General features: G+C 38.4%; 1 protein-coding gene across 1 annotated transcript in view; it reads left to right on the top strand.

Moving 5' to 3' along the window:
* Positions 1-24,202, top strand: part of WWC2 (WW and C2 domain containing 2) — a 339,751-nt gene that overhangs the window by 277,059 nt on the left and 38,490 nt on the right. The window contains exon 16 of the mRNA XM_004389676.1: positions 1,948-2,112. Coding sequence (XP_004389733.1) covers positions 1,948-2,112 — 165 coding nt within the window. The remainder of the gene's footprint in view (positions 1-1,947; positions 2,113-24,202) is intronic.

Below are 24,202 nucleotides of genomic sequence, written 5' to 3'. Positions count from 1 at the left end.
TACTTGTTGAGGTTTGATATGTGATCACCCCGGTGATGGGATCTGCTGTGAGTAGCCAGTCAGTTGAAAGGGAGTTTCCTTGGGCACGTGGCCTGCATCAAAGATAAGCGGATACTCTGGCAGGGCTCAGGGGCTTTTGCTCCTGCTGGATCCTGCAGCTGCCTCCTCTTTGTCTGGCCTCTGGTTCTTGGGACTTGAGCTAGCAGCTTAGCTATCGTCTTGCCTGCCCATCTTGGGATTCATCGATCTTCTCAGCTTGTGAGCAAGAGCCATGCTCTCTGACATGTTGATCTTGGGTTCATCAAACTCTGCGGTACATAAATCAGGAGAAGCCTCTATCCTGACCCATGGACTTGGGACTTTCCAGCCTCTACAACCTCGTGAGCCATTTCATTGATACAAATGTTTCTCTGTATATATTTATATGCTTTACTGGTTTTGCTTCTCTAGAGAACCCAGCCTAAGACATTGACTATGCAAAGGCATTCGACTGTGTGGATCATAACAAATTATGAATAACATTGCAAAGAAAGGGAATTGCAGAACGCTTAATTGTGCACTTAAAGAACTTGTACATAGACCAAGAGGCAGTTGTTTGAAGAGAACAAGGGATATTGTGTGATTTAAAGTCAAGAAAGGTGTGTATTGGGTTGTATCATTTCACTGCAGTTATTCAATCTGTATGCTGAGCAAATAATCTGAGAAGCTGGACTATATGAAGAAGAACGTGGCATCAGGATTAGAGGAAGACTCATTGACAACCTGCGATATGCAGATAACACCACCTTGCTTGCTGAAGGTGAAAGCACTTGCTGATGAAGATCAAAGACTGCAGCCTTCAGTATGGATTGCACTTCAACATAAAGAAAACAAAAATCCTCGTAACTGGACCAATAAGCAACATCATGATAAATGAAGAAAAGATTGAAGTTGTCAAGGATTTAATTTTACTTGGGTCCATGATCAATACCCATGGAAGCATCAGTCAAGAAATCAAATGAGGTATTACATCGGGCAAGTCTGCTGCAAAAGACCTCTTTAAAGTGTTAATAAGCAAAGATACCACTTTAAGGACTAAGGTGCATGTGACCCAAGCCACGGTGTTTTCAATCACCTATATGTGTGTGAAAGCTGGATAACAAATAAGGAAGATCAAAGAAAATTTGATGCCTTTGAATTATGGTGTTAGTAAAAAATATTGAATACACCATGGACTGCCAGAAGAACGAAACAAATCTGTCTTGGAAGACGTATAGCCAGAATGCTCCTTAGGAGCAAGGATGGCGAGACTTCCTCTCAGTTGCTTTGAACATGTTTTTAGGAGGGACCAGTCCCTGGAAAAGAACATCATGCTCGGTAAAGTAGAGGGTTAGGGAAAAAGAGAAGGACCCTCAACGAGATGTATTGACACAGTGGCTGCAACAATGGACTCAAACATAACAGTGATTGTGAGGATGGCACAGGACTGGGCAGTGTTTTATTCTGTTGTACATAGCGTTTCTGTGAGTTAGAACCAACTAGACAGCACCTAACAACAACAACCACAACAAATCAAGTCACTCTTACAGAATATTATAAAAAGTATTATGGTTTATGCCTAGTCATTTTTCTTTGTGTGTGTTTTAACTTTTCATTTAAAAATAATAATAGACTTACAAAATTGCATATTTATGCATTTCTTAAATAGTATAGTTTTAAGTATTGGCAGTATAATCTCAGGGTTGGCTTTCAGATTGGAGATTGTTTTTTTAGTCATGCTTAAAAATATAAGATATCTATAGGTTTAAAAAATTTACCAGCACTTTATATTATGAGTATTTTTATCCTAAGACAAGCTCATCCAATAATCTTTAATTATATCAGAGGGAACAACAACTAATTTAAGTATTTTATTCTCTCTTCTTTGTTTTTTGTTGTTGTTTCTTTGTTTTCTTTCTTTTCACATAGGCTGGAACTCAGATCAGCCTGGCCGATTTACCATTTTCCAATGAGATTTTCACCCTATGGTATAATTTGCTTCCTTCCAAACAAACACCTCGCACAAAGAGTGAAGGAGAAAACGACAACTCTGTCTTTGAACCAAACCAGCCATCTGTAGACTCTGTAGACTTGGTAAGTCAGAACTAATGAAAAAAGTCATTATAATTTAATAAAATAATATAAAATATAGAATGCCGTGATACCAGAGTGTTTCAATTCCCCTTCTCTATCCTTCCTTTTTTCTCCCTTCTCACCAATTCCTTCCCCTTAGCTTCTCTCTAAAAAGAAAAACAAGATAATTTTCAGCGTCGTTTCAAGTATAGTTTATAAAAGGATCACTTTTTTCTGCTCACACTTCCTTTCATAAAAATAATTTACATAGAGGCTTCATTGTTTTAAGTGACCATGAAAAACCTTTTGATTTAAATTTATACTTTCCTACATTTTGTTAACATATTTGACTCCTCTGTCAGGCCATACATTTAGAACTCGTATTTTCACAATTTATTAAGGCTAAATAGTATCTGTGTTTTCCATTTATAACATCCATATCCATAAATATTTCTATTAAAAATTTTGTGGCAACCAACAATTTTACTTCAGTACTTCAAAAAATTTAGAAGGGGGCATTTTGTGAGGCCATTGCTGATACTGCATTTGTGGTTATCATTACTGAGTTCAAGTTTATTTTAGATTATGAGGAAAGAGTTTACTGAGCAAAAGTCAGATAATTAAGCTACAGTGCTTTATTGATCATTTACTGTGTGTAAGAAACTACTGGACCTTGTGGTAAGTGGACGAGGGAAACAAATGTGTCGGTAGCACTTATATTACTTGGCCAGTTTAGTAGTAGACACTACAAGTAGGCACACAGGATGATAGAATATGGTTTCTACTTTAAGAGTGCCTTTATAATGTTCACTCTGTGTATGAGTTTTTAACAGCTTTATTGCAATATAATCCACATACCATACAATCCACCAATTTAAAGCACAGTTCACCCATTTAAAGCACACTATTCAATGGTTTTTAGTGTATTTACAAAATTGTGCAATCATCCCACAACCTAATTTTAGAACATTTTCATCATCCCAAAAAGAAGCCCAATATCCATTGGCAATCACTTTATATTCTCCCCACAACCTCCCACCCCCAGCCTTAGGCAACAACTAATCTTCTTTCTGTGTCTATAAACTTGCTTATTCTGGACGTTTCATATAAATAGTATAATACAGTATGTGTTCTTTTGTGACTTGGCGTCTTTCAGTTAGCATAACATTTTCAAGGTTCATCTATGTTGTAGCATATGTCAGTACTTCATTTCTTGTCCTTGCCAAATAATATTTTATTGTATGGCTGATACCACATTTTATGTACCCATTTCTGTTGATGAGCTCTGGGTTGTTTCTACTTTTTGTTTATTACGAATAATGCTACTCTGAACATTTGTGTGCAAGTTTTTGTGTTAACATATGTTTTCATTTGTCCTGGGTATATACATAGGAGTGGAATTGCTGAGTCACATAGTAAAAATGTTTAACATTTTGTGAAACTGTCAAACTGTTTTCCAAAATGGTTGCACCATTTTATGTTCCCACCAACAATGTATGATGATTCTAGTTTCTGCATATCCTCAACACGCCAGTTTACTGGGTACGAAGTGGTATCTCATTGTGGTTTTGATTTACATTTCTCTAATAACTAATGAAGGATCCCTGGTGGCTCAGTGGTTAAAGCAATTAACTGCTAACCAAAAGATTGGTGGTTTGAGACCGCCAGCAGCTCTTCAAGAGAAGGATGTGGCAGTTTACTTCCACAGAGATTTTAGCCTTGGATACACTATTGGGGTCGCTATGAGTCAAAATCAACTTGACGGCAGAGGGTAATAACTAATGAGTTTGAGCATATTTTCATGTGCTCATTTGGCCATTGGAGCCCTGGTGGTCAGTGGTTAGAGCTCGGCTGCTAACCGAAAGATCAGCAGTTTGAATACACTAGCCGCTCCTTGGAAACCCTATGGACAGTTCTACTCTGCCCTATAGGGTGGCTATGAATTGAAATCGACTGATTGGCAACGGGTTGGGTTTGGTTCTTTGGCCATTAGTATATCTTTTTTGGAGAAATATCTACTGTATTTTTATGCAAATAATGCTCACCTTCTTCATTTGTTTGCCAAGCGTGTCCTCCTCCAGAGATATTTTCATGAGCATGCTGTGCTAATTTTTTTTTTTACAGAAATATGTGGAAGAGGATTGACATGGAGGTGTTTGTGAGGGTGCCTCACGGGGGGAGGACGCGGCTGACAAATGCAGAAGGCACACATTATTTGCGTAAAAATATGATATTTAGATTTTATTGTTCAGTTATAAGAGTTTTTTGTGTGTTCTGGATAACAAGTTCCTTACCAGGTAAATAATTTGCAGATATTTTCTCTCATTCTCTTTTGTCATCTTTTTACTTTCTTAATGGTTTCATTTGCAACAAACATGTTTTTTCAATTTTGAAGTCCAATTTATCTGTTTTTTTCTTTTGTTGCTCATGCTTTTGGTGTCATATCTAAGAAGGCTTTGCCTAACCCAGTGTAAATTGGGTGAATGAATATTTGCTGCTATGTTTTCTACCAATACCTTTATACTTTCAGTTTTACATTTAGGTCTCTGATCTATTTTAAGTTTATTTTTATGTGTGATGTGAGGAAGGGGTTCAGCTTATCCTTTTGCATGTGAATATCCAGTTGTCCAGCATTGTTTGTTGAAAAAACTATTCTCTCCCCCTGGTTGCACAGCAGTTAAATTATTTGACTGCTAACCAAAAGGTTCGCGGTTCAAATCCACCAGCGGCTCCTTGGAAACCCTATGGAGCAGTTCTACTCTGTCCTAAAGGGTTGCTATGAGTCGAACTTGTCCAACGGCAGTGGGTTTGCTTTTTGGATTATGGGCAAAATATTGAATGATGCAGAAAGCATCAAAAGAAGATGGAAGGAATACATAGAGTCACTGTACCTAAAAGAATTGGTTGACATTCAACCATTTCAGGAGATAGCTTATGATCCAGAACCGATGGTATTGAAGAATTTCAAGCTACACTGAAGGCATTGGCAAAAAACAAAGCTCCAGGAATTGATGGAATACCAATTGAGATGTGTCAGCAAATGGATGCAACACTGGAAGCACTCGCTTGTCCATACCAAGAAATTTGGACGACAGCTTCCTGGCCAATCGACTGGAAGAGAGAATCATATTTAGGCCCATTCCAAAGAATGGTGATCCAACAGAATGAGGAAATTATTGAACAATGGCATTAATATCACACCCAAGTAAAATTTTACTGAAGATCATTCAGAAATGGTTGCAGGAGTACATCCACAGGGAACTGCCAGAAATTCAAGCTGGATTCAGAAGAGAACGTGGAAAGAGGGATATCATTGCTGATGTTAGATGAGTCTTGGCTGAAAGCAGAGAATACCAGAAAGACGTTTACCTGTGTTTTATTGACTATGCAAAGGCATTCAACTGTGTGGATCACAACTAATTATGGATAACATTGCTGTGTAAACCTTCACATAAAGCACACACACACACACACACACACACACACACACACACACACACACACACAATTTATGGATAACATTTCAAAGTTTGGAATTTCCAGAACACTTAATTGTGCTCGTATGGAGCCTGTATATAGACCAAGAGGCAGTTGTTCAAACAGAACAAGGAGATACTGTGTGGTTTAAAAACAGGAAAGGTGTGCATCAGGGTTGTATCCTTTCACCATACTTATTCAATCTATATGCTGAGCAAATAATCCAAGAAGCTGGACTATATGAAGAAGAATATGGCATCAGGATTGGAGAAAGATTCATTAGCAACCTGCAATATGGAGATGAAACAACCTTCCTTGCTGAAGGCAAAGAGGACTTGAAGCACTTACTGATTAAGATCAAAGACTATAGCCTTCAGTATGGATGGCACCTCAACATAAAGAAAACAAAAATCTTTACAACTGGACCAATAAGCAACATCATGATAAATGAAGAAAAGATTAAAGTTGTCAAGGATTTCATTTTACTTGGATCTACAGTCAACGCCCATGGAAGCAGCAGTCAAGAAATCAAAGGACTTACTGCATAGGGCAAATCTGCTCCAAATACCTCTTTAAAATGTTCAAAAGTAACGATGTCACTTTGAGGACTAAAGTGTGCCTGACCCAATCCATGGTATTTGTGATCGTCTCATATGCACGTGAAAGCTGGACAATGCATAAAGAAGACCAAAGATGAATTGATGCCTTTGAATTATGGTGTTGATGGAGAATATTGAATATACCATGGTCTTCCAGAAGAAAAACAAATCTGTCTTGGAAGAAGTACAGCCAGAATGCTCCTTAGATGCAAGGACAGTGAGACTTCGTCTCAAGTGCTTTGGACAAGTTATCAGGAGGGTCCAGTCCCTGGAGAAGGACATCATACTTGGTAAAGTACAAGATTAGTGAAAAAGAGGAAGACCCTCAACAAGATGGATTGACACAGTGGCTGCAACAATGGGCTCAAATATAGCAGCGATTGTGAGGATGGCGCAAAACTGGACAGTGTTTCATTCTGTTGTACATAGGGTCACTATGAGTCGCTAGGATTTGCAGCACAATGTTAAATAGTAGTGGTGTGAAAGGGCATCCTTGTCTCGTTCCTGTTCTCAGGGGGAATGTTTTCAGCCTCTCTCCATTAAGAATGATGTTGGCTGTTGGTTTTGTATAGATGCCCTTTATTATGTTGAGAAATTTCCCTTCTATTCCTATTTTATTGAGAGTTTTTGTCAGGAATGGGGGTTGGACTTTATCCAATGCCTTTACTGCATCATCATGTGATTCTTTTGTTTTATTTATGTGGTGGATTACATTGATTGATTTTCTAATGTTGAACCACTCTTGCATCCCTGGTATGAATCCCACTTGGTCATGGTGTATTATTTTTTTGATATGATGCTGAATTCTGTTGGCTAGAATTTTGTTGAGAATTTTTGCATCTATATTCATGAGATATATTGGTCTGTAATTTTGTTTTTTCGTGGTGTCTTTGCCTGGTTTTGGTGTGAGGGTTATGCTGGCTACATAGAATGAATTCAGAAGTATCCCTTCCTTTTCTATGCTCTGAAATAGTTTTGAGAAGTACTGGTGCACTCTGCTCTGAATGTTTAGTGGAATTCTCCAGTGAAGCCATCTGGGCCAGGAATTTTTTTGTTGTTGGGAGTTTTTTTTAATTACCTTTTCAATCTTTTCTCTTGTTATGTTAGGTTTTCGACCAGTTTTTCGTTTAGGTAGGTAGTGTGTTTCTAGAAATTTTTCCATTTCATCTAGGTTTTCAAATTTGTTGCAGTATAGTTTTTCATAGTACTCTTATGATCTTTTTTATTTCAGTTGGGTCTGTTGTAATGTCCCCCATTTCATTTCTTATTTGGGCTATTTGCTTCCTCTCCTGTTTTTCTTTTGTCACTTTGGCCAATAGCTTGTTGATTTTGTTCATCCTCTGAAAGAACCAACTTTTGGTTTTGTTGATTTTTTTCTTTTGTTTTTCTGTTCTATATTTCATTTATTTCTGCTCTGCTCTTTATCATTTCCTTCTGGTGGCTGTGGTCTTTTGCTGTTCTCTTTCTGTTAAAGTTGTATAGCTGAGGTTTTGATTTTATCCCTTTCTTTTTTTATGTGTGCATCTGTTGCTGCAAATTGACCCCTGAGCACTGCCTTTGCTGTGTCCCAGAGGTTTTGGTATGATGTGTTTTCATTTCCGTTTGATTCTAAGAATTTTTTGATTCTGCTATTTCACAGTGGTTTTTAAGCAAGATGTTACTCAAGTTTCCATTTAAAAAATTTTTTTTCCTTGCTCTTCCTGTTATTAATTTATATTTTTTTGGCATTGTGGTCAGAGAAAATCCTTTGTGTTATCTCAGCGTTTTGGTTGCTTTATGGCCTAAGATGTGGTCTGTTCTGGAGAATGTTCTATGTGAGTTAGAAAATAATGTTTACTTTGCTGCTGTTGCGTAGAGTGTTCTAGATATGTCTTTGAGGTCAAGTTGTTTGATTGTGGCCTTTAGATCTTCTGTGTCTTTGTTGAGTTTCTTTCTAGATGTTCTGTTCTTTACCGAGAATAATGTGTTGAAGTCTTCTACTGTTATTGTGGAACTGTCAATTTCTCTTTTCAGTGCTATTAGAGTTTGTTTTATGTATTTTGGAGTCCTATCATTGGGTACATAAATATTTGTTACATTTATGTCCTTGTGGTGGATTTTCCTTTTAATCATTATATAATGTCCTCCCTTGTCTTTTATGGTGGATTTTGTTTTGAAGTCTGTTTTACCTGAGATTATTATTGCCACTCCTACTCTTTTTTTGGTTGCTATTTGCTTAATATATTTTTTTCCGTCCTTTGATTTGTAACATACTTATGTCTTTGTTTCTAAGATGTGTCTCTTGTAGACAGCATATTGATGGGTCCTATATTTTTAGTCCATTCTGTCAGTCTTTGTCTCTTTATGGGTGCATTTAAGGCACTTATGTTCAGTGTGATTATTGATAGGTATGAGTTTGTTGCTGTTATTTTGTAGTGCTCTTTTTGTGGTGTTAATGAGTTTTTTCCTCTTACTCTTCTGTTTGTGTATTTTTTGTTTGTTTTTGTAGATTTTTTGTTTACTGGGACTTTATGTTTTTCTTCTTTATTTTGATGAGTAGGTTTGTTAACTTTCTTTGTGGTTACCTTGATATTTATCCCTGTATTCCTAAGTTTAAACCAGTTCTTCATTACTTGATTATCGCCTTAACTTCCTCTCCATTTGAAAGTTCTATACCGACGACTGTGTTTATTCCCTCTTTTATTGTTCTGACGTTGTTGTCATTTACAGATTGAGCTTAGTGGGTGGTGGATGAAAGAACAGACAGAAGCAAAAAGCAAAAAAAGAAAATAAGGAAAAAAGAGAAAAAAGTAATGAAATGGCGACACGGTGGGATTTGGGGTAGTGGCGGGCAGACCTGGTGAGGCCCTGTACTGCTCTCTAGCCAACGGTGTGGCTCAGCCTGTTTAGAAGGGATGTGAGTGGCACGTGGGGCTATGTGGGCAGGAGAAAGGAAAAGAAAGAGGAGAAAGAGAAGAAACCAATAAACAAAAATAAATAAATAGAAACAACAACAAGAAAAAATATGGTGGGAGAGCTGGCCACTGGGGGCCAGGCAGAGTTGGGTGGTGGTGAGCTGATGTCTCTCTTGATAAGTGGCACAGCCTGTCAGGAAGGGGTGGATGCAGCACAGGGCCAAGGTGGGAAGGAAAATGAAAAGGAAATGGAAAGATAAAAATAAAAAAATATGGTGCTGAGGGGGCCGGCCTGTGGAGGTGGCACAGACCCGGGGAGGCTGTGTGCCAGAGGCTCTCCAGACAAGTGGTACAGCACAGCCCACCATGAAAGCGGATGGCACATGGCATAGGTGGGTGGGAGAAAGGAAAGCAGGGAAGGGAGAGAGAGGAGAAGAAACAACAACAACAAAAGAAACAAACTATAAATAAAATGGCACTGAGGGAGCCAGTTGGCGACGATGGTGCAGACCCAGCGAGGCCACGTGCAGTGACTCCAGTTGAGCAGTGCAGCACAGCCCCTTGAGAAGGGGCAAGGGCAATGCACAGTGCTGGGTGAGTGGGGAAAGCAGAGGAAGGAAATGAGAGAGAGAGAGAAGAAACAGAAAAAAAAATGAACAAAGCAAACAAACCAAAAAAATCACAGCCCATCAAGAAGGGGAGGGGTTGGCACATGAGACTAGATGATTGGGAGAAAGGAAAGGAAGGAAGGGAGAGAGAGAAAGGGAGCAAAAAAATAATATCAATAAACAAACCAAAAATAAAAACGAACACGCAAACAAAAAGATGGCACTGAAGGGGCCGGTTGGCGACCCAGGCAACAGTGAGCTAGTGTCTCTCTGGCCGAGCAACCATGGCCTGTTGGAAATCATCAGAAGCTGCATAGAGGGAGGAGGGGTGGGGAGTGGGAAAGCGTGTATCCCTGGTTACCAGGTGCTCTGTCTCCTGTTGGGAGCTCCGTGACGTTGCCTTCCCGTATTCCCTGTCCACATTCCTTGGTGGTTGTAGGCCAAGATGGCAAATCCGTGCCACGTTAGCCAACAGGAGACCTCTACTCCGTAGCTCTCCTTGTTCTCAGTTCTCTGTCAGTTTTTCATTCCATTCGGTGCGTGATCCAGTTCTTTATTCCTTCATTTGATGCTTAAGTTTCCAGGATTGATGTTTGTATCTGTTTTACGTCGTTTTCCAGGTCTTTCAAGTCGTTGCTGCAGAGGAATGGCATGGTGCTTCTGTGTATAGTGCCATGTTGGTCCCGCCTCCGATTTGAGATATTTTTGAATATAGATATTTTCAGCTATAAATTTCCCTCTGATCATTGCTTTAGCATAAGTTTTGGTATGTTGTGTTTTAATTTTTATTTATCTCAAAGTACTTTTTTTCTAATTTTCCTTGTGATTTCTGCTTTGACTCACTGGCTATTTAGGAATAACCTCAATGGGAATATGTTGTTTAATTTCAGATATTTGTTAATTTCCCAATTTTTTTTTTTTTTCTGGTTTTGACTTCTAATTTCATTGCATTGAAGTTGAAGAACGTATTTTGTAAATTTATTGAGACTTGCTTATGGCCTAGAGTACAGTCTGTCCTGGTGAGTGTTCTATAGATGCTTAAGTCTTGTTGGTTTATATGTGTATGTGTTTGTATACATATGTACATATGTATATATAATTTTTCGCTATAACTTTTGTCCTTTTTTCCTGTTCTCACTTTCTTTTTTTTATACTTGCCATTATAACTTTATTAAAGAAAAAAAAAAGATAAACAAATGTAGAGACATATAGGATGAGGTCTGTGGAGGGTTACCAGTGTGAAGCTTCCAAGTCACCCTCACAAGTGCACTGATGTCTATCACAAACCAAGAAATCCATGGAGCTTCCCAGTCCAGAGCCTTTACTGGGGGCTTATTATGTAGACATAATTGACTGAACCATTCATCCACCCCTACCCACAAAGTTAAATGATATCATGCAGTGGTATTTCTGGCCTGGCAAGCCCCCACCTGAATCACCTGATCAGCATAAGCCCTCAAGTATTGTCTGAAGGCTTCATCAAAGACACTTCAATCACTGTGAAAATCCCAGTGTTTTAGAGGTTATCTCTCAGGAACCAAGGACACAGACCAAATTCTTTGGGTACAGTTAAATTTATTACCCCACAATGTGTCACTTCTCTCACTGCTTTTAAGATTGTCTGTCACTTTCAAGAGTTAGATTAGATGTGCCTTGGGTGGTTTTCTTCTGCTTAGGGTTTGTCTTGCCGTTCCTTGGATCTGTGGGTTTGTAGTTTTCATCAAATTTGGAAGAGCTTCAGCCACTATTTTTATTTATTTTTTCTGTCCCACCATTTCTGTCCTCTCCTTTTGGGACTCTAATAACATGTACTTTAGGTTGCTTGATATTGTCCCACAGCTCACTGATGTACTGCTCATTTTCCCCCCCCCATCTTTTTTCTCCCTTTGTTTCATTTTGGATACTTTCTATTAGTGTCTTCAAGTTCACTGACCATTTCTTCTGTAGTGTCTAACCTGTTATACCCTCCGCTGTATTTTTCATGTCTAAAAGTTGACTGGGGCTTTTTATATCTCTCATTTCTATGTCAAGCTCATACTTTTCTCTACCTTCTTGAACATGTGGAATATTTATAAGAGCTGTTTGAACATCCTTATCTACTAATTTTATTATGTGTCATTTCTGGGTCTCTTTCTATTGACTTCTCCATGTTATGGGTCATATTTTCCTGCCTCTTTTCATGCCTGGGTAAATTCTGAGTGGATGCCAGACATTGTATATTTTTTACATTACTGGGTACTGGATTGATTTTTATTCCTTTAAAGATTACTGGGCTTTTTTCTGGGAAGCAGTTAAATTTCTTGGGAACAGTTTGAACCCTTAGAGGCTTGCATTCATGGTTTGTTAGGTGGGTCCAGAGCAGCCTTTAGTCTAGAGCTAATCTGACCTACTCACTGAAGCAATACTCTTCTGAAGATTCACTTTGATTCCCCAAATATTAGGAAGTTTCCATTCCAGTTAGTGTGAACACAAATTATTCCCAACTCTTTGTGAGCTCTGATGATTATTCTGTCTGCTTCTTTCCAGTGGTTCTTTCCCCAGCCTGGGTAGTTTCATCACAAGCATGTGTTGATTACAACCTATATAGACTTGAGGGGAAACTATTAAAAAAAAAAACCTGTTGCCATCAAGTCAATTCTGACTAACAGCGACCCTATGGGACAGAGTAGAACTGCCCCACAGGTGTTCTCACTTTCTAACTCGTTTCTTTTGTGGGGAAGAGTGGCGGACAAAGTGCACAAATTTTACATGAATAATCGAATGAATTTTTGCAAAGCAAACACACCTATGTGCTACCACCCAGATCAAGTTGTAGTACGTTACCAGCACCTCAGAATCCTCCTTTGTGCCCCATCTTAGTCACTACCACCCTCTGCTAAAGTTAATATCTTTTCTGACTTATATCACTGTCTTAGGCTGGGTTTCTTTAGAGAAGGAAAACCAGTAAAGTATATAAATATATATATAGAGAGAGATTTATATCAAAGAAACAGCTCACGCAATTGTAGAGGCTGGAATATCCCAAGTCCGTGGATTAGGATAGAGGCTTCTCCCGATTCATGTAGCTGCAGGGGCTGGTGAACCCAAGATCAATAGGTTGGAAAGCGGGGCTCTTGCTCACACGCTATGAAGAGCAACGAGTCCCAAGATCGGCAGGCAAGACCACAAGGCTTCTCCGGATTCACGTAGCTGTAGGGGCTGGTGTTGAAGAGCAGGGCTCCACTCATAGGCTGTGAAGATCCACAAATCCCAAGATGGGCAGATAAACTGATAGCTCAAGCCCCAGGAACCGGAGGTCAGATGAACAGGAGGCAGCCGCAGGATCCAGAGTGAGCAAAAAGCCAGAACATCTGCTTATATTCAAATGCAGGCCACACCCCCAAGGAAACTCCCTTTCAATCGATTGGCTGCTCATAGCATATTCAGTCATGGGAGTGATCACATATAAACACTGAGAATCATGGCCCAGCCAAGTTGACACACAATGTTAACCATCACAATCACCATATGATAGTTTTGCCTGTTTTTGAATCTTGTATAATAGAATTATTCAGCAAATACTCTTTTGTTTGGCATCTTGCATTTAACATTATGTTTATGAGACTCATCTGTGTTGTTCTGTGTAGTTGTATTTCATTTGTTCTCATTGTGTGATATTCCATTGTTTGATAATACTGCAGTTTATTATCTATTCTGCTATTGATTGACATTTGAGTTGTTTCTGGTTCGAGGGGCTATTATGAATAGTGTTGCTTTGAGCATTCTTATACAAGTACTTTGGTAAAAGTATTGCCTGTTTGATTTTAGCCATTTCAGTGGGTACATAGTACTATCTCATTGTGTTTTTAATTTGCATTTCCTTGATTACAATATATATAATAGCTAAATGATTGTCATTTGTGAAGTGTGTAAGGCTTTGCCATTTTTTCTATTGGATTTTTATTATTATTAGCTGGTAGGAGTTCTTAATTTTGGATATGAGTCCTTTTCAAATATATGTTTTGCAGATATCTTTACCCACTTTATGACTTTCCTTCTCACTTTCTTAATGTTGCATTTTGATGAACAGAAGTGCTTGTTTTTAATGTAGTCTTCTCTATTTTTCCCCTTATGGTTAGTACTTTCTCTTTCCTATTTGAGAACTGTTTGCCTACTCCAGGTTCATGAAAATGTTTTCCTGTGTTGTGTTATAAAAGTTTTATTGTTTTGCCTTTCCCATGTGCGTCCATCTGAAATTAATTTTTGTTTAAAGTATTGGGTACCAAAACCCATTGCTGTAGAGTCAATTCCAACCCATAGTAACTCTATGGGACAGAGTTGAATTGCCCCACAGGGTTTCCAAGGCTGTAAATCTTTATGGAAGCAGACTACTACATCTTTCTACCATGGGGCGGCTAATAGGTTCAAACCCCTGATCTTTTGGTTAACAGCTGAGTACTTTAACCACTGCACCACCAGGATTCCTGAGGTATGGAGTAGGAATGAAGATTCCTTTTAATCCATATGGTAGCCGATTCACCCAGCACCATTTATTGTAAAGAGCCTCTTTCCCAGCTGCACTACAGTGTTACCTTTGTCATAAATCAGGTCACCCCAATATGTGGAATCTGTTCCTATATTTTCTACTCTGTTCATTGGCTTACTTCTGTATGTTTGTGCCTACACTACACTTTTCAAAGGAAAGGCTTTCAGTAATTCATAATTAAGTATAACTTTCTATAGATTTTTAGTAGATAATCTCTGTCAGATTAAGGAAACTTCGTTTTATTTCTAGTTTTCTTAGTTTTTTATTATACGTAGATAATAAATTTAATCAAATATTTTTCTACATCTCTGAAGATGATTATATGATTGTCTCTTTTATTCTCTTAATGTGGTGAATTGCACATTGAATTTTGAACATTAAACCATCCCTGGATTCCTGAAATAAAATATACTTAATCATGGTATATTATCTTATATGTGTATATATTGATAGATTTGATTTCTTAATTTTTTATTTAGTGTTTTTTCCATTTTATTAGAGAGGTTAGTCTTTAATTTTCTTTTCTTATACTGTATTTGTCATGTTTTGGTATCAAGGTTTTGCTGGCCTCACAATATAAGTTTGACAAGTATTTTCTTTGTTTTTTAAATCTGTGCAAAGGTTTTTGTAAGATGGGTGTTATTTCTTCCTTAAATATTTGGAAGAGTTCCCAAGAGAACTCACCAGCTCAGCCTGCAGTATTCTTTGTGGAAAGCATCTGTCTTAGTCATCTAGTGCTGTATAACAGAAATACCACAATGGTTTTAACCAATGAATGGTTTTAACAAAGAAGTTACCCTCTCACAGTCCAGTAGGCTACAAGTCTGAATTCAGGGCATCAGTTCCAAGGGAACGCTTTCTCTGTCGGCTCTGGAGGAATGTCTTTGTGATGCATCAGTCTTCCCTTGGTCTGGGAGCTTCTCTGTGCAGGAACTTCAGGTCCAAAGGATGCACTCTGCTCCTGGTACTGCTTTCTTGGTGGTATGAGGTTCCCCTGTGTCTCTGCTCGCTTCTCTCTTTTATATCTCAAAAGAGATTGGCTTAAGACACTGTCATGGATTGAATTATGTCCCCCAAAAAATGTGTGTATCAATTTGACCTGGCCATGATTCCTGGTATTCTGTGGTTTTCCTATAAGTTGTAAATCCTGCCTCTATGATGTTAATGAGGGAGGATGGGTAGCAGTTAGTGTTAGTAAGGCAGGACTGGATCTACAAGACTGGACTGTGTCCTGGGGCAATCTCTTGAGATATAAAAGACAGAAGTGAGCAGTGAGACAGGGGGACCTCATACCATCAAGAAAGCAGTGCCAGGAGCAGAGCGTGTCCTTTGGACAGGGGTCCCTGCGCCGAGAAGCTCCTAGTCCGGGGGAACACCGAAGAGAAGGCTGACAGAGAGGAAAAGCCTTCCCCTGGAGCTGACACCCTGAAATTGGACTTTTAGCCTACTTTGACTGTGAGGAAATAAACATCTCTTCATTAAAACCATCTACTTGTGGTATTTCTGTTATAGCAGTACTAGATGACTAAGACAGACACTATCCAATCTTGTATACCTGATCAGTATAACTGCTGCTAATCCATCTTAATAGATCATAGTACATGAATTTACAACAGGTAAGGAAATCACATCACCTTACAAAATGGTACACAGTCATACAATACTGGGAATCATGACCCAACCAAGTTGACACATATTTTTGGGGGACACAATTCAATCCATGACAGCAGCCTTTCTCAACGAGGATTCTACGAGTGAATTAAGCCCTATAAAAAATGATTTGAAATATACTATTTTCTTAATTATCTCAAGGATGGTACATAACTTACACTGTTATAAGTACATATGTGAGAATTTAATTATTTCCATATAACAGATTCCTGAGGGCTTAATTTGCTCATAGAATCTTGGTTGAAAGGGGCTGATGGGATGTTTTTTAATTACAGATTCAACTTTTTTATTAGCCATATAGGATTGTTCAAATTTTCTATTCTCACATCAGTTTTAGTAAGTTGTATTTTTCACAGAATTTGTCCATTTTATCGAAATTTTTGGCATAAAGTGTATTTGTCATCTTTTTATCTTTTCATATTACTATACATACAGACTTTGTTTCTGTTGCCCTAGTGGAAGCACTGGACTGATGCTCGGATAGAAATTAAGACAAAAATTTTTTTAAAAAAATTATTTCATTCCGCAGAATGAAGAAAACAAATGGCATCCAAATAAGCTGCAGTGTGTGTTCTGCTTTGCAGGCAGAACAGCTGTGTATTTAACAGGCGCAGTAAACAAATACAAATGATTTCACGTCAAAGTGAGTGCAGGGGAAGGAAGGGAAACTTACAAGGTGTAGTTCAACTACAGATTTTTTTAACATCAATTCTAGCCTAACATGTATTTCTTATTCCTGATAAAATTTGACTGAGGCAACGTTTCTAAATTGAAGCATACATTCTTTTTTTCCCTCTCTCTCTCTTTTTTTTAACTGTACTTTAGACTAAGACTTACAAAATAAATAGATTCTGATTAAACAATACACATATTGTTTTATGACAATGGTTAACCCCATGACATGTCAACACTGTCCCTTTCCTGTCCCCTCCTGCCTTCTAGTCCTTGTGTCTGGATTGTTGTGCCCCATTAGTTTCATTTTGTTTTATGGGGCTGTCTAATCTTTGGCTGAACAGTGAACCTTGGGAGTGACTTCATTACTGAGCTAAAAGGGTGTCCAGGGCCATGCTATCGGGTTTCTCCAGTCTCTGTCAGGCCAATAAGTTTGGTCTTTTTTTGTGAGTTAGAATTTTGTTCTTCATTTTTCTCCAGCTCTGTCTAGGACGCTCTGTTGTGATCCTGGTCAGAGCAATCTGTGGTGGTACCATCTAGCTGTACTGGACTCAGTCTGGTGGAGGCCATCATAGTTGTGGTCCATTAGTCCTTTGGACTAATCTTTGCCTTGTATCTTGTTTTCTTCATTCTCCCTTGCTCCCAAAGGGGTGAGACCAGTGGAGTATCTTAATGGCTGCTCGCCATTAAGTTCACCAAAGTTACCACTTATCTATCGTCTATTTAGTATTCCCCTCCCCCCTCCCATTCCTCGTAACCAACAAAGATTGTTTCTTTTTGTGTGTAAACCTTTTCATGAGTTTTTACAGTAGAGGTCTCATACAATATTTGCCCTTTTGTGATTGACGTATTTCACTCAGCATAATGTCCTCCAATTTGATACATGTTATGAGACGCTTCACAGATTCACCATTGTTCTTTATCATTGCATAGTACTCCATTGTGTGCCATAGTTTGTTTATCCATTCATCTGCTGATGGGCAGCTAGGTTGTTTCCATCGTTTTGCTATTGTGAACAGTGCTCCCATGAACACGGATGTGCATATGTCTATTCGTGTGATGGCTCTTATTTCTCTAGGGTATATTCCTAGGAGTGGGATTGCTGGATCGTATGGTATTTCTATCTTTCTAAGAAAGTGCCGTATCATTTTCCAAAATGGTTGTGTCATTTTGCATACCCACCAGCAGTGCATAAGAGTTCCGATCTCCTTGTAGCCTCTCAAACATTTGTTATTTCCAGTTTTTATGATTCATGCCAGTAATGCTGGGGTGAGATGGTATCTCATTGTGGTTTTAATTTGCATTTCCCTAATGGCTAGTGATGACGAGCATTTCCTCCTGCATCTGTTAGCTGCTTGAATGTCTTCTTTGGTGAAGTGTCTGTTCATTTCCTTTCCCATTTTTTAATTGGATTATTTGTCTTTTTGTTGTAGAACTGTTGAATTTTTTCATAGATTTTAGAGATTAGACCTTTTTCTGACTTGTAGTGTCCAAAATTTTTTTCCCATTTTGTAGGTTCTCTTTTTACTCTTTTGGTGAAGTCTTTTGATGAGCATAAGGGTTTAATTTTTAGAAGATCCCAGTTATCTAGGTGATCTTCTGGAGTTTGTGTGTTGTTGGTTATAGTTTGTATTCTGTTAATGCTGTGTATTGGGGCCTCTAGCATTGATCCTATTTTTTCTTCTATGAACTTTATAGTTTTGGGCATTATATTTTAGGTCTTTGATCCATTTTGAATTACTTTTTGCATATGGTGTGAGGTATGGGTCCTGTTTCATTTTTTTGCAGATGGCTATCCAGTTTTGCCAGCACCATTTGTTGAAAAGACTGTCTTTTCCCCATTTGGTGGACTTTGGGCCCTTGTCGAAGATCAGGTGACTGTAGGTGGATGGATTTACATCTGGGTTCTCAGTTCTGTTCTGTTGGTCAATGTATCTGTCGTACCAGTACAAGGCTGTTTTGACTGCCATACCTGTATAGTAGATTCTGAGGTCAAGTAGTACGAGTCCTCCTACTTTATTCTTTTTATTCAGTAGAGCTTTACTTATCTGGGGCTTCTTCGCTTTCCAAGTAAAGTTAATGATTAGTTTTTCCATCTCTTTAAAGAATTTTGTTGGTATTTGGATCAGAATTGCATTGTATTTGTAAGTTGCTTTGGGTAGAATTGTCATTTTTAAAATGTTGAGTCTACATGTCCATGAGCATGGTATGTTTTTCCATTTATGTAGATTGCTTTGGATTTCTTACAGTAGTGTTTTGTAGTTTTCTTTGTATAGGTCTTTTACATCCCTGGTTAGATTTATTCCCAAGTATTTTATTTTTTAGCGGCTATTATAAATGGTATTGTTTTCCTGATTTCCTTTTCATCTTTCTCTTTATTGGTGTATGGGAATCCAACAGATTTTTGTATGTTTATCTTGGATCCTGTCACTCTGCTGAATATTTCTTAGTTCCAGTAGTTTTCTTGTGGAGTCTTTAGGGTTTTCTGTGTATAGTATCATATCATCCGTGAACAGGGACGGTTCAACTTCTTCATTAACAATTTGGATGTCCTTTTATTCTTTTTCTTACCTTATTCCTCTAGCTAGGCCTTCCAACACAGTGTTAAATAGCAGTGGTGATAAAGGGCATCCTTGTCTTGTTCCTGTTTTCAAGGGGAATGTTTTCAGCCTCTCTTCATTGAGAATGATGTTGGCCATTGGTTTTGCATGGATGCCCTTTATTATGTTGAGGAACTTCATCATATTTGAGCAAGAGTTTTGCAGGATATATTATTCTTGGCTGGCAATTTTTTTCTTTCAAGGTTTTATATATGTCATGCTATTACCTTCTTGCCTGCATGGTTTCTGCTGATTAATCTGAGCTTCGTCTTATTGTTTCTCCTCTGTATGTGACTTTTTGTTTTTCTTGAGCTGCTCTCAGGATTCTTTGTTTGTCTTTGGTTTTAGTGATTATGATATGCCTTGGTGATTTTCTTTTGGGATCTATCCTATATTGGGTTCGTTGAGCTTCTTGGATGGTCAGCTTTTCATCTTTCATGATATTGGGGCAGTTTTCTGTCAGCAGTTCTTCAATGATCCTCTCTGTGTTTTCTGTTTTCTCTACCAGTTCTGGAACTTTGATCACTCATACATTTTTGCTGTTGATTGTATCTAACATAATTCTCAGGGTTTCTTCATTTTTCTTCATTCTTTTTTCTGATTTTTCCTTAGAGTTGCATCCAAGTGTTTGTCTTCAATTTCGCTGCTCCTGTCTTCCATCATTTCAAACCTGCTCCTCAACCCTTCTATGACACTGTCCGTTTCTGAAATCTTGTTGTTTATCTTTTGGATTTCTAATTGTTGTTTTTTTATGATTTCTAGTTGTGAATTTATTTTGACATTTTGTTCCTGTAATATTTTCCTGAATTATTCTATTTTTTGGTCTGTATTTTCCATGAAGTTGTCTACCTTTTCCATGAATTTGTCTATTTTTTCCTCATTTTTGTCTCCTTTTCCTTCAACTCTTGGATAGCTCTGTATATTAGAGATTCGAATTCCCTATCGGGTAGTTCTAGTGTCTTTTCTTCTACTGGAAGGTCATTTGGTGTTTTATTTTGGACGCCTACTGGAACCATCCTGTCCTGTTTTTGTATATGTTTTGATATTGTTTGCTGTCTTCGGGACATTCAGTAGTTATTTTCCTCATTTATTGATTGTAGATCTGTTTGTTTCGTCCTGCTTTTTTATTTGGTTACATCTGAGCAGGCGGGCTGTGCATTCTTTGTTGTTTGCTTGTCTGTTGGCATGATACTTTTCACCTTCTTCTCCAATGGGCAGGGTCAGTTGCTTAGGTATGGTACAACAGGTCAGGTCCAGCTGAAGGAGAGTTGCTAGGATGGATTGTTTGTGGAACATACTTGGGCCAGCAGGGCGGGCCAGGAATCAGCGCAGGGCAGGTTCCGGTCAGCTGTGCCTGTGCTGCTTGGGGGTGCGATGTTCAGCGCACAGTGCATGTAGGCAGGAAGGAGGTGGGAGATCATAATGTGTGGAGCTAAGATGGGTATGGATAAGAGAAGAGAGGAACAGGAGCCAAAAACATACAAAGAAGTGAAAAAGTGTGCTAAGGGAAGTTGTCGTTGGAGTGGGGAGATGAGAGACTGAGAAATGGAGAAAAACAAAAAGGGAAAAGAAAAGAAAAAGGGTAAAAGAAAATGAGTAAAAAATTAGGTAAAAAATAAAAATGCAACGTCCCCAGGGATCCCACCAGTGCGTCTGTGAGTACTCAGAAAGTTGTTCACAGGCCGTGAAGTACAGCCTGGCTAGAAGGCGTAGAGCTGTCACACAGTGCCAGGTGTTCAGGAGACAGGAAGAGAAGGAAAGTGTAGACAGACGAGAAACTGAGAAATAAAGAAAGAAATAATGGAGAAAAAAAGAAAACAAAGAAAAACAAATAAGAAGAAAGAAATGCCCCCAAGGATCCCACTGCGCATCTGTGCAGACTAAGGGAGTAGCTCCCAAGCTGCACAGTTGCCCGGATAGATGGGGCTCCCAAGCCGAGAAAAGGAGAAGAAAACAGACAAATTAAAACATAACAAATCAAAACAAACAAAAGCCCCAGGGATCCCACTAGCGTGGCGGCTTGGGCCAGGGAGCATTTTCACAGTTAAGCGGCGTTTCACAGCCTTTCAGGAAGAAGAGAAGATGGCACACGGAGCCAGGTATTTGACAAAAAGGAGGGGGAGGTGGTGAGAGATATGGAGGAAATCAAAAGAAGTGATAAAAAGCAACAGCAGCAACCAACAAATGGCACTCATGGAGCCAGCCAGTGCTGGCAGGTGGAATCCAAGCAGCACCAGGGTGAAGCCAGTGCTTCCCAGCCAAGAGACTGTGGCCGTAGGAAGCAGAGGAGGCCAAGTGAGGGTGAAGAAAGGTGGGGGGTGGGAATTGCCGCAGGAAGCAGAGGAGACCGAGTGGGGGTGAAAAAAGGTGGGATGGTGGGAAAGCATATATTACTGGTTACTGGTTGTTTTGTCTCTTGCTGGAAGCTCCATGAGGTTGCTTTCCTATACCCCGTGTTTGCCGATCTCTGACAGGAGTCTAAGATGGCGGATCCGTCCTGCGTTAGCTGGTAGGGGACCTCTGCGTGTATCTTTCCTCGCTGTCTGTTCTCTGCCGGTTTCTTATTCCATTCAGTTCTTGGCTGAGTTCCTTATCTCTTCATTTGATGCTTAGGGTTTCAGGATTGACGTTTATCTCTGCTTGACTTCATTTTTTGGATCTTTGCTGTGGAGGTACAGTGTGGTGCTTCTGTCTATAGCACTATGTTGCCTGGAAGTCACAGACATTCTTGATGTGGGGTTTAGTGGTGGATTGCAGGCTCAGTCAACTTAACTGGAGTCCTTGAAATTTAAAATGGACCATTAGTTAGGAAAGAATGAAGACTAAATTATCTCCAAATCTAAAACCTTTAAAATGTAAACATCATTTACCCGGCTAAGAGGGAGCGAGTTAGGGCCCAGGTATTCCCAGTGAATTTCTGCAAAGTGGTTGGGATAATAAGTTTTTTTACATAGGTTAAACCTTGAGTCTCTGAACTCTTTGTGTTACAGATGGCCAAGACTTTTACAACTGTGATCTGCCTCATTTTAACAAACTTAGTCTGTACTTAGTTTCAGATTTACAAAGAACTAGCAGAACTACAGCATAAAAATCTTGGTGAGTGAAAATTAATTTGAAAGTCAGAACGTGGAACTGAAGCTTGATATATTACCTATCTTGGCTATAAAGGTATTTATAGGTTCTAACTTCATTTAACGTTATCAGTCTTATTTCCTACCCTCCTGTTGAACGTGGAGCCATCTCTGGGGCCAGCTGTGTAAACATTCTTAACAAGCACTCTCCTTTTGTTTTTTAAGCAGTAAAATTTTGACAAAAGACTGAATGATTTCTATAGAAGAGTAGAAATAAAAATTTTAGTTTAATTCACAAGGAGTTTTTTTTTTTAATTTAGGTCTGAAGTCACCTAATTCAGATAGCCAGCACCTCAGATTCTAAAATTCACATCTACACTATTAATCTCTGCTCTTTTCTTTAGTAACCTTGTTCCTACTTTTTTTGGTTTTAATTTGCTGTTCTTTTTCTGCTTTTTGAGATGAATGCTTAAATACCTGTTTTGCAGTCTTCTTCCCCAGTGTATACATTTAGTACTAAAAAATTCCTTTTGAACACTGCTTTGGCTGCTTTTCACAAATTTTGGTTAAAAAAAAAAAACCAAACTGTCATTGAATGAAAAATAGTTTACATTTTCCATTGTGATTTCTTCTTTGATCCATGAGGATTTTTTTTTCTTTGTTGTGTTTTTTGTTTTTTAGGAGGTGTATCTACTTAATTACTGTCACGGATTGAATTATGTCCCTCAAAAAATGTGTGTATCAATTTGGCTGGGCCATGATTCCCAGTATTGTGTGGTTGTCCTCCACTTCGTAATTTTATGTTAAAGAGGATTAAGGTGGGATTCTAACACCCTTACTAAGGTCACATCCTGATCCAATGTAAACTGAGTTTCCCTGGGGTGTGGCCTGCACCACTTTTATCTTACAAGAGTTAAAAGGAAAGGGAAGCAAGCAGAGATTTGGAGACCTCATACCATCAAGAAAGCAGCACCAGGAGCAGCAGAGCGCTTCCCTTGGACCCAGGGTTCTTGTGCCTGAGAAGCTTCTCGACCTTCCACCAGAGCCAACAGAGAGAGAAAGCTGGAGCTGACGCCCTGCATTTGGACTTTTAGCCTACTTTGCTGTGAAGAAATAAATTTCTCTTTGTTAAAGCCATCCACTTGTGGTATTTTCTCTTACAGCAGGACTAGATGACTAAGACAATTACCAAAGGGTGGGGGATTTTCTAGTTATCTTTTTATTATTGATTTCTAGTTTTATTTCATTGTTTTTAGAGAACAGAGTACATACTGTTTAATTATACAGAATATTGAAACCTGCTTTATGGCTTAGCATGTGGTCAGTTTTGTTAAACATTCCATATGTTCTTGAAAAGAATGTGTATTCTGCAGATCAGGTTTGTTAATTTTGTTTTTCAGATCTTCTACATCTCTACTGATTTTTCATTATGTTTGTTTTGTCTGTTATTGCAACGTATATTATCATCTCCAACTATAATTGCAGATAAATCTGCTTTCAGTTCTGTTAGTTTTACTTCATATATTTTGTGAATGTGTTATTAGGTGAATATAAATTTAGCATTGTGTTGTAGCTACCTGTTGAACTGAATCTTTTGTCATTGTAAAGTGTCCCTCTTTATCTCTAGTAATACTTCTTGTTTTAAAGTCTGCTTTGTCTGATATTAGTATAGCTATATCAGCCTTTTTTGGTTAGTGTTTACATAGTTTATCTTTTTCCATCTTTTTACTTTCAACCTTCTAAATTCTTTTATTTTAAATGTGTTGCTTGTAATCAGTATATAGTTGGTTTTAGGTTTATTATCCAGTCTTATAATCATCATTTAATTAGTATATTTAGTTCATTTATATTTAATGTTGTTACTGATACGTTTGGGTTTGAATCTATCATCTTATTATTTGTTTTCGTTTAGTCACATCTTTGTTCTTTTTTTCCTTCTTTTGGATTAATCTATTAGCTTATTAGTAATACGGTCATTTTTCTTGTTTTGCAGT

This window comes from Trichechus manatus, unplaced genomic scaffold (genome assembly GCF_000243295.1).
Source record: "Trichechus manatus latirostris isolate Lorelei unplaced genomic scaffold, TriManLat1.0 scaffold00254, whole genome shotgun sequence".
Classification (NCBI taxonomy): Eukaryota; Metazoa; Chordata; class Mammalia; order Sirenia; family Trichechidae; genus Trichechus; species Trichechus manatus.
Note: the sequence above shows the minus strand (reverse complement) of the source record. Positions and strands in the feature narration are given on the sequence as shown.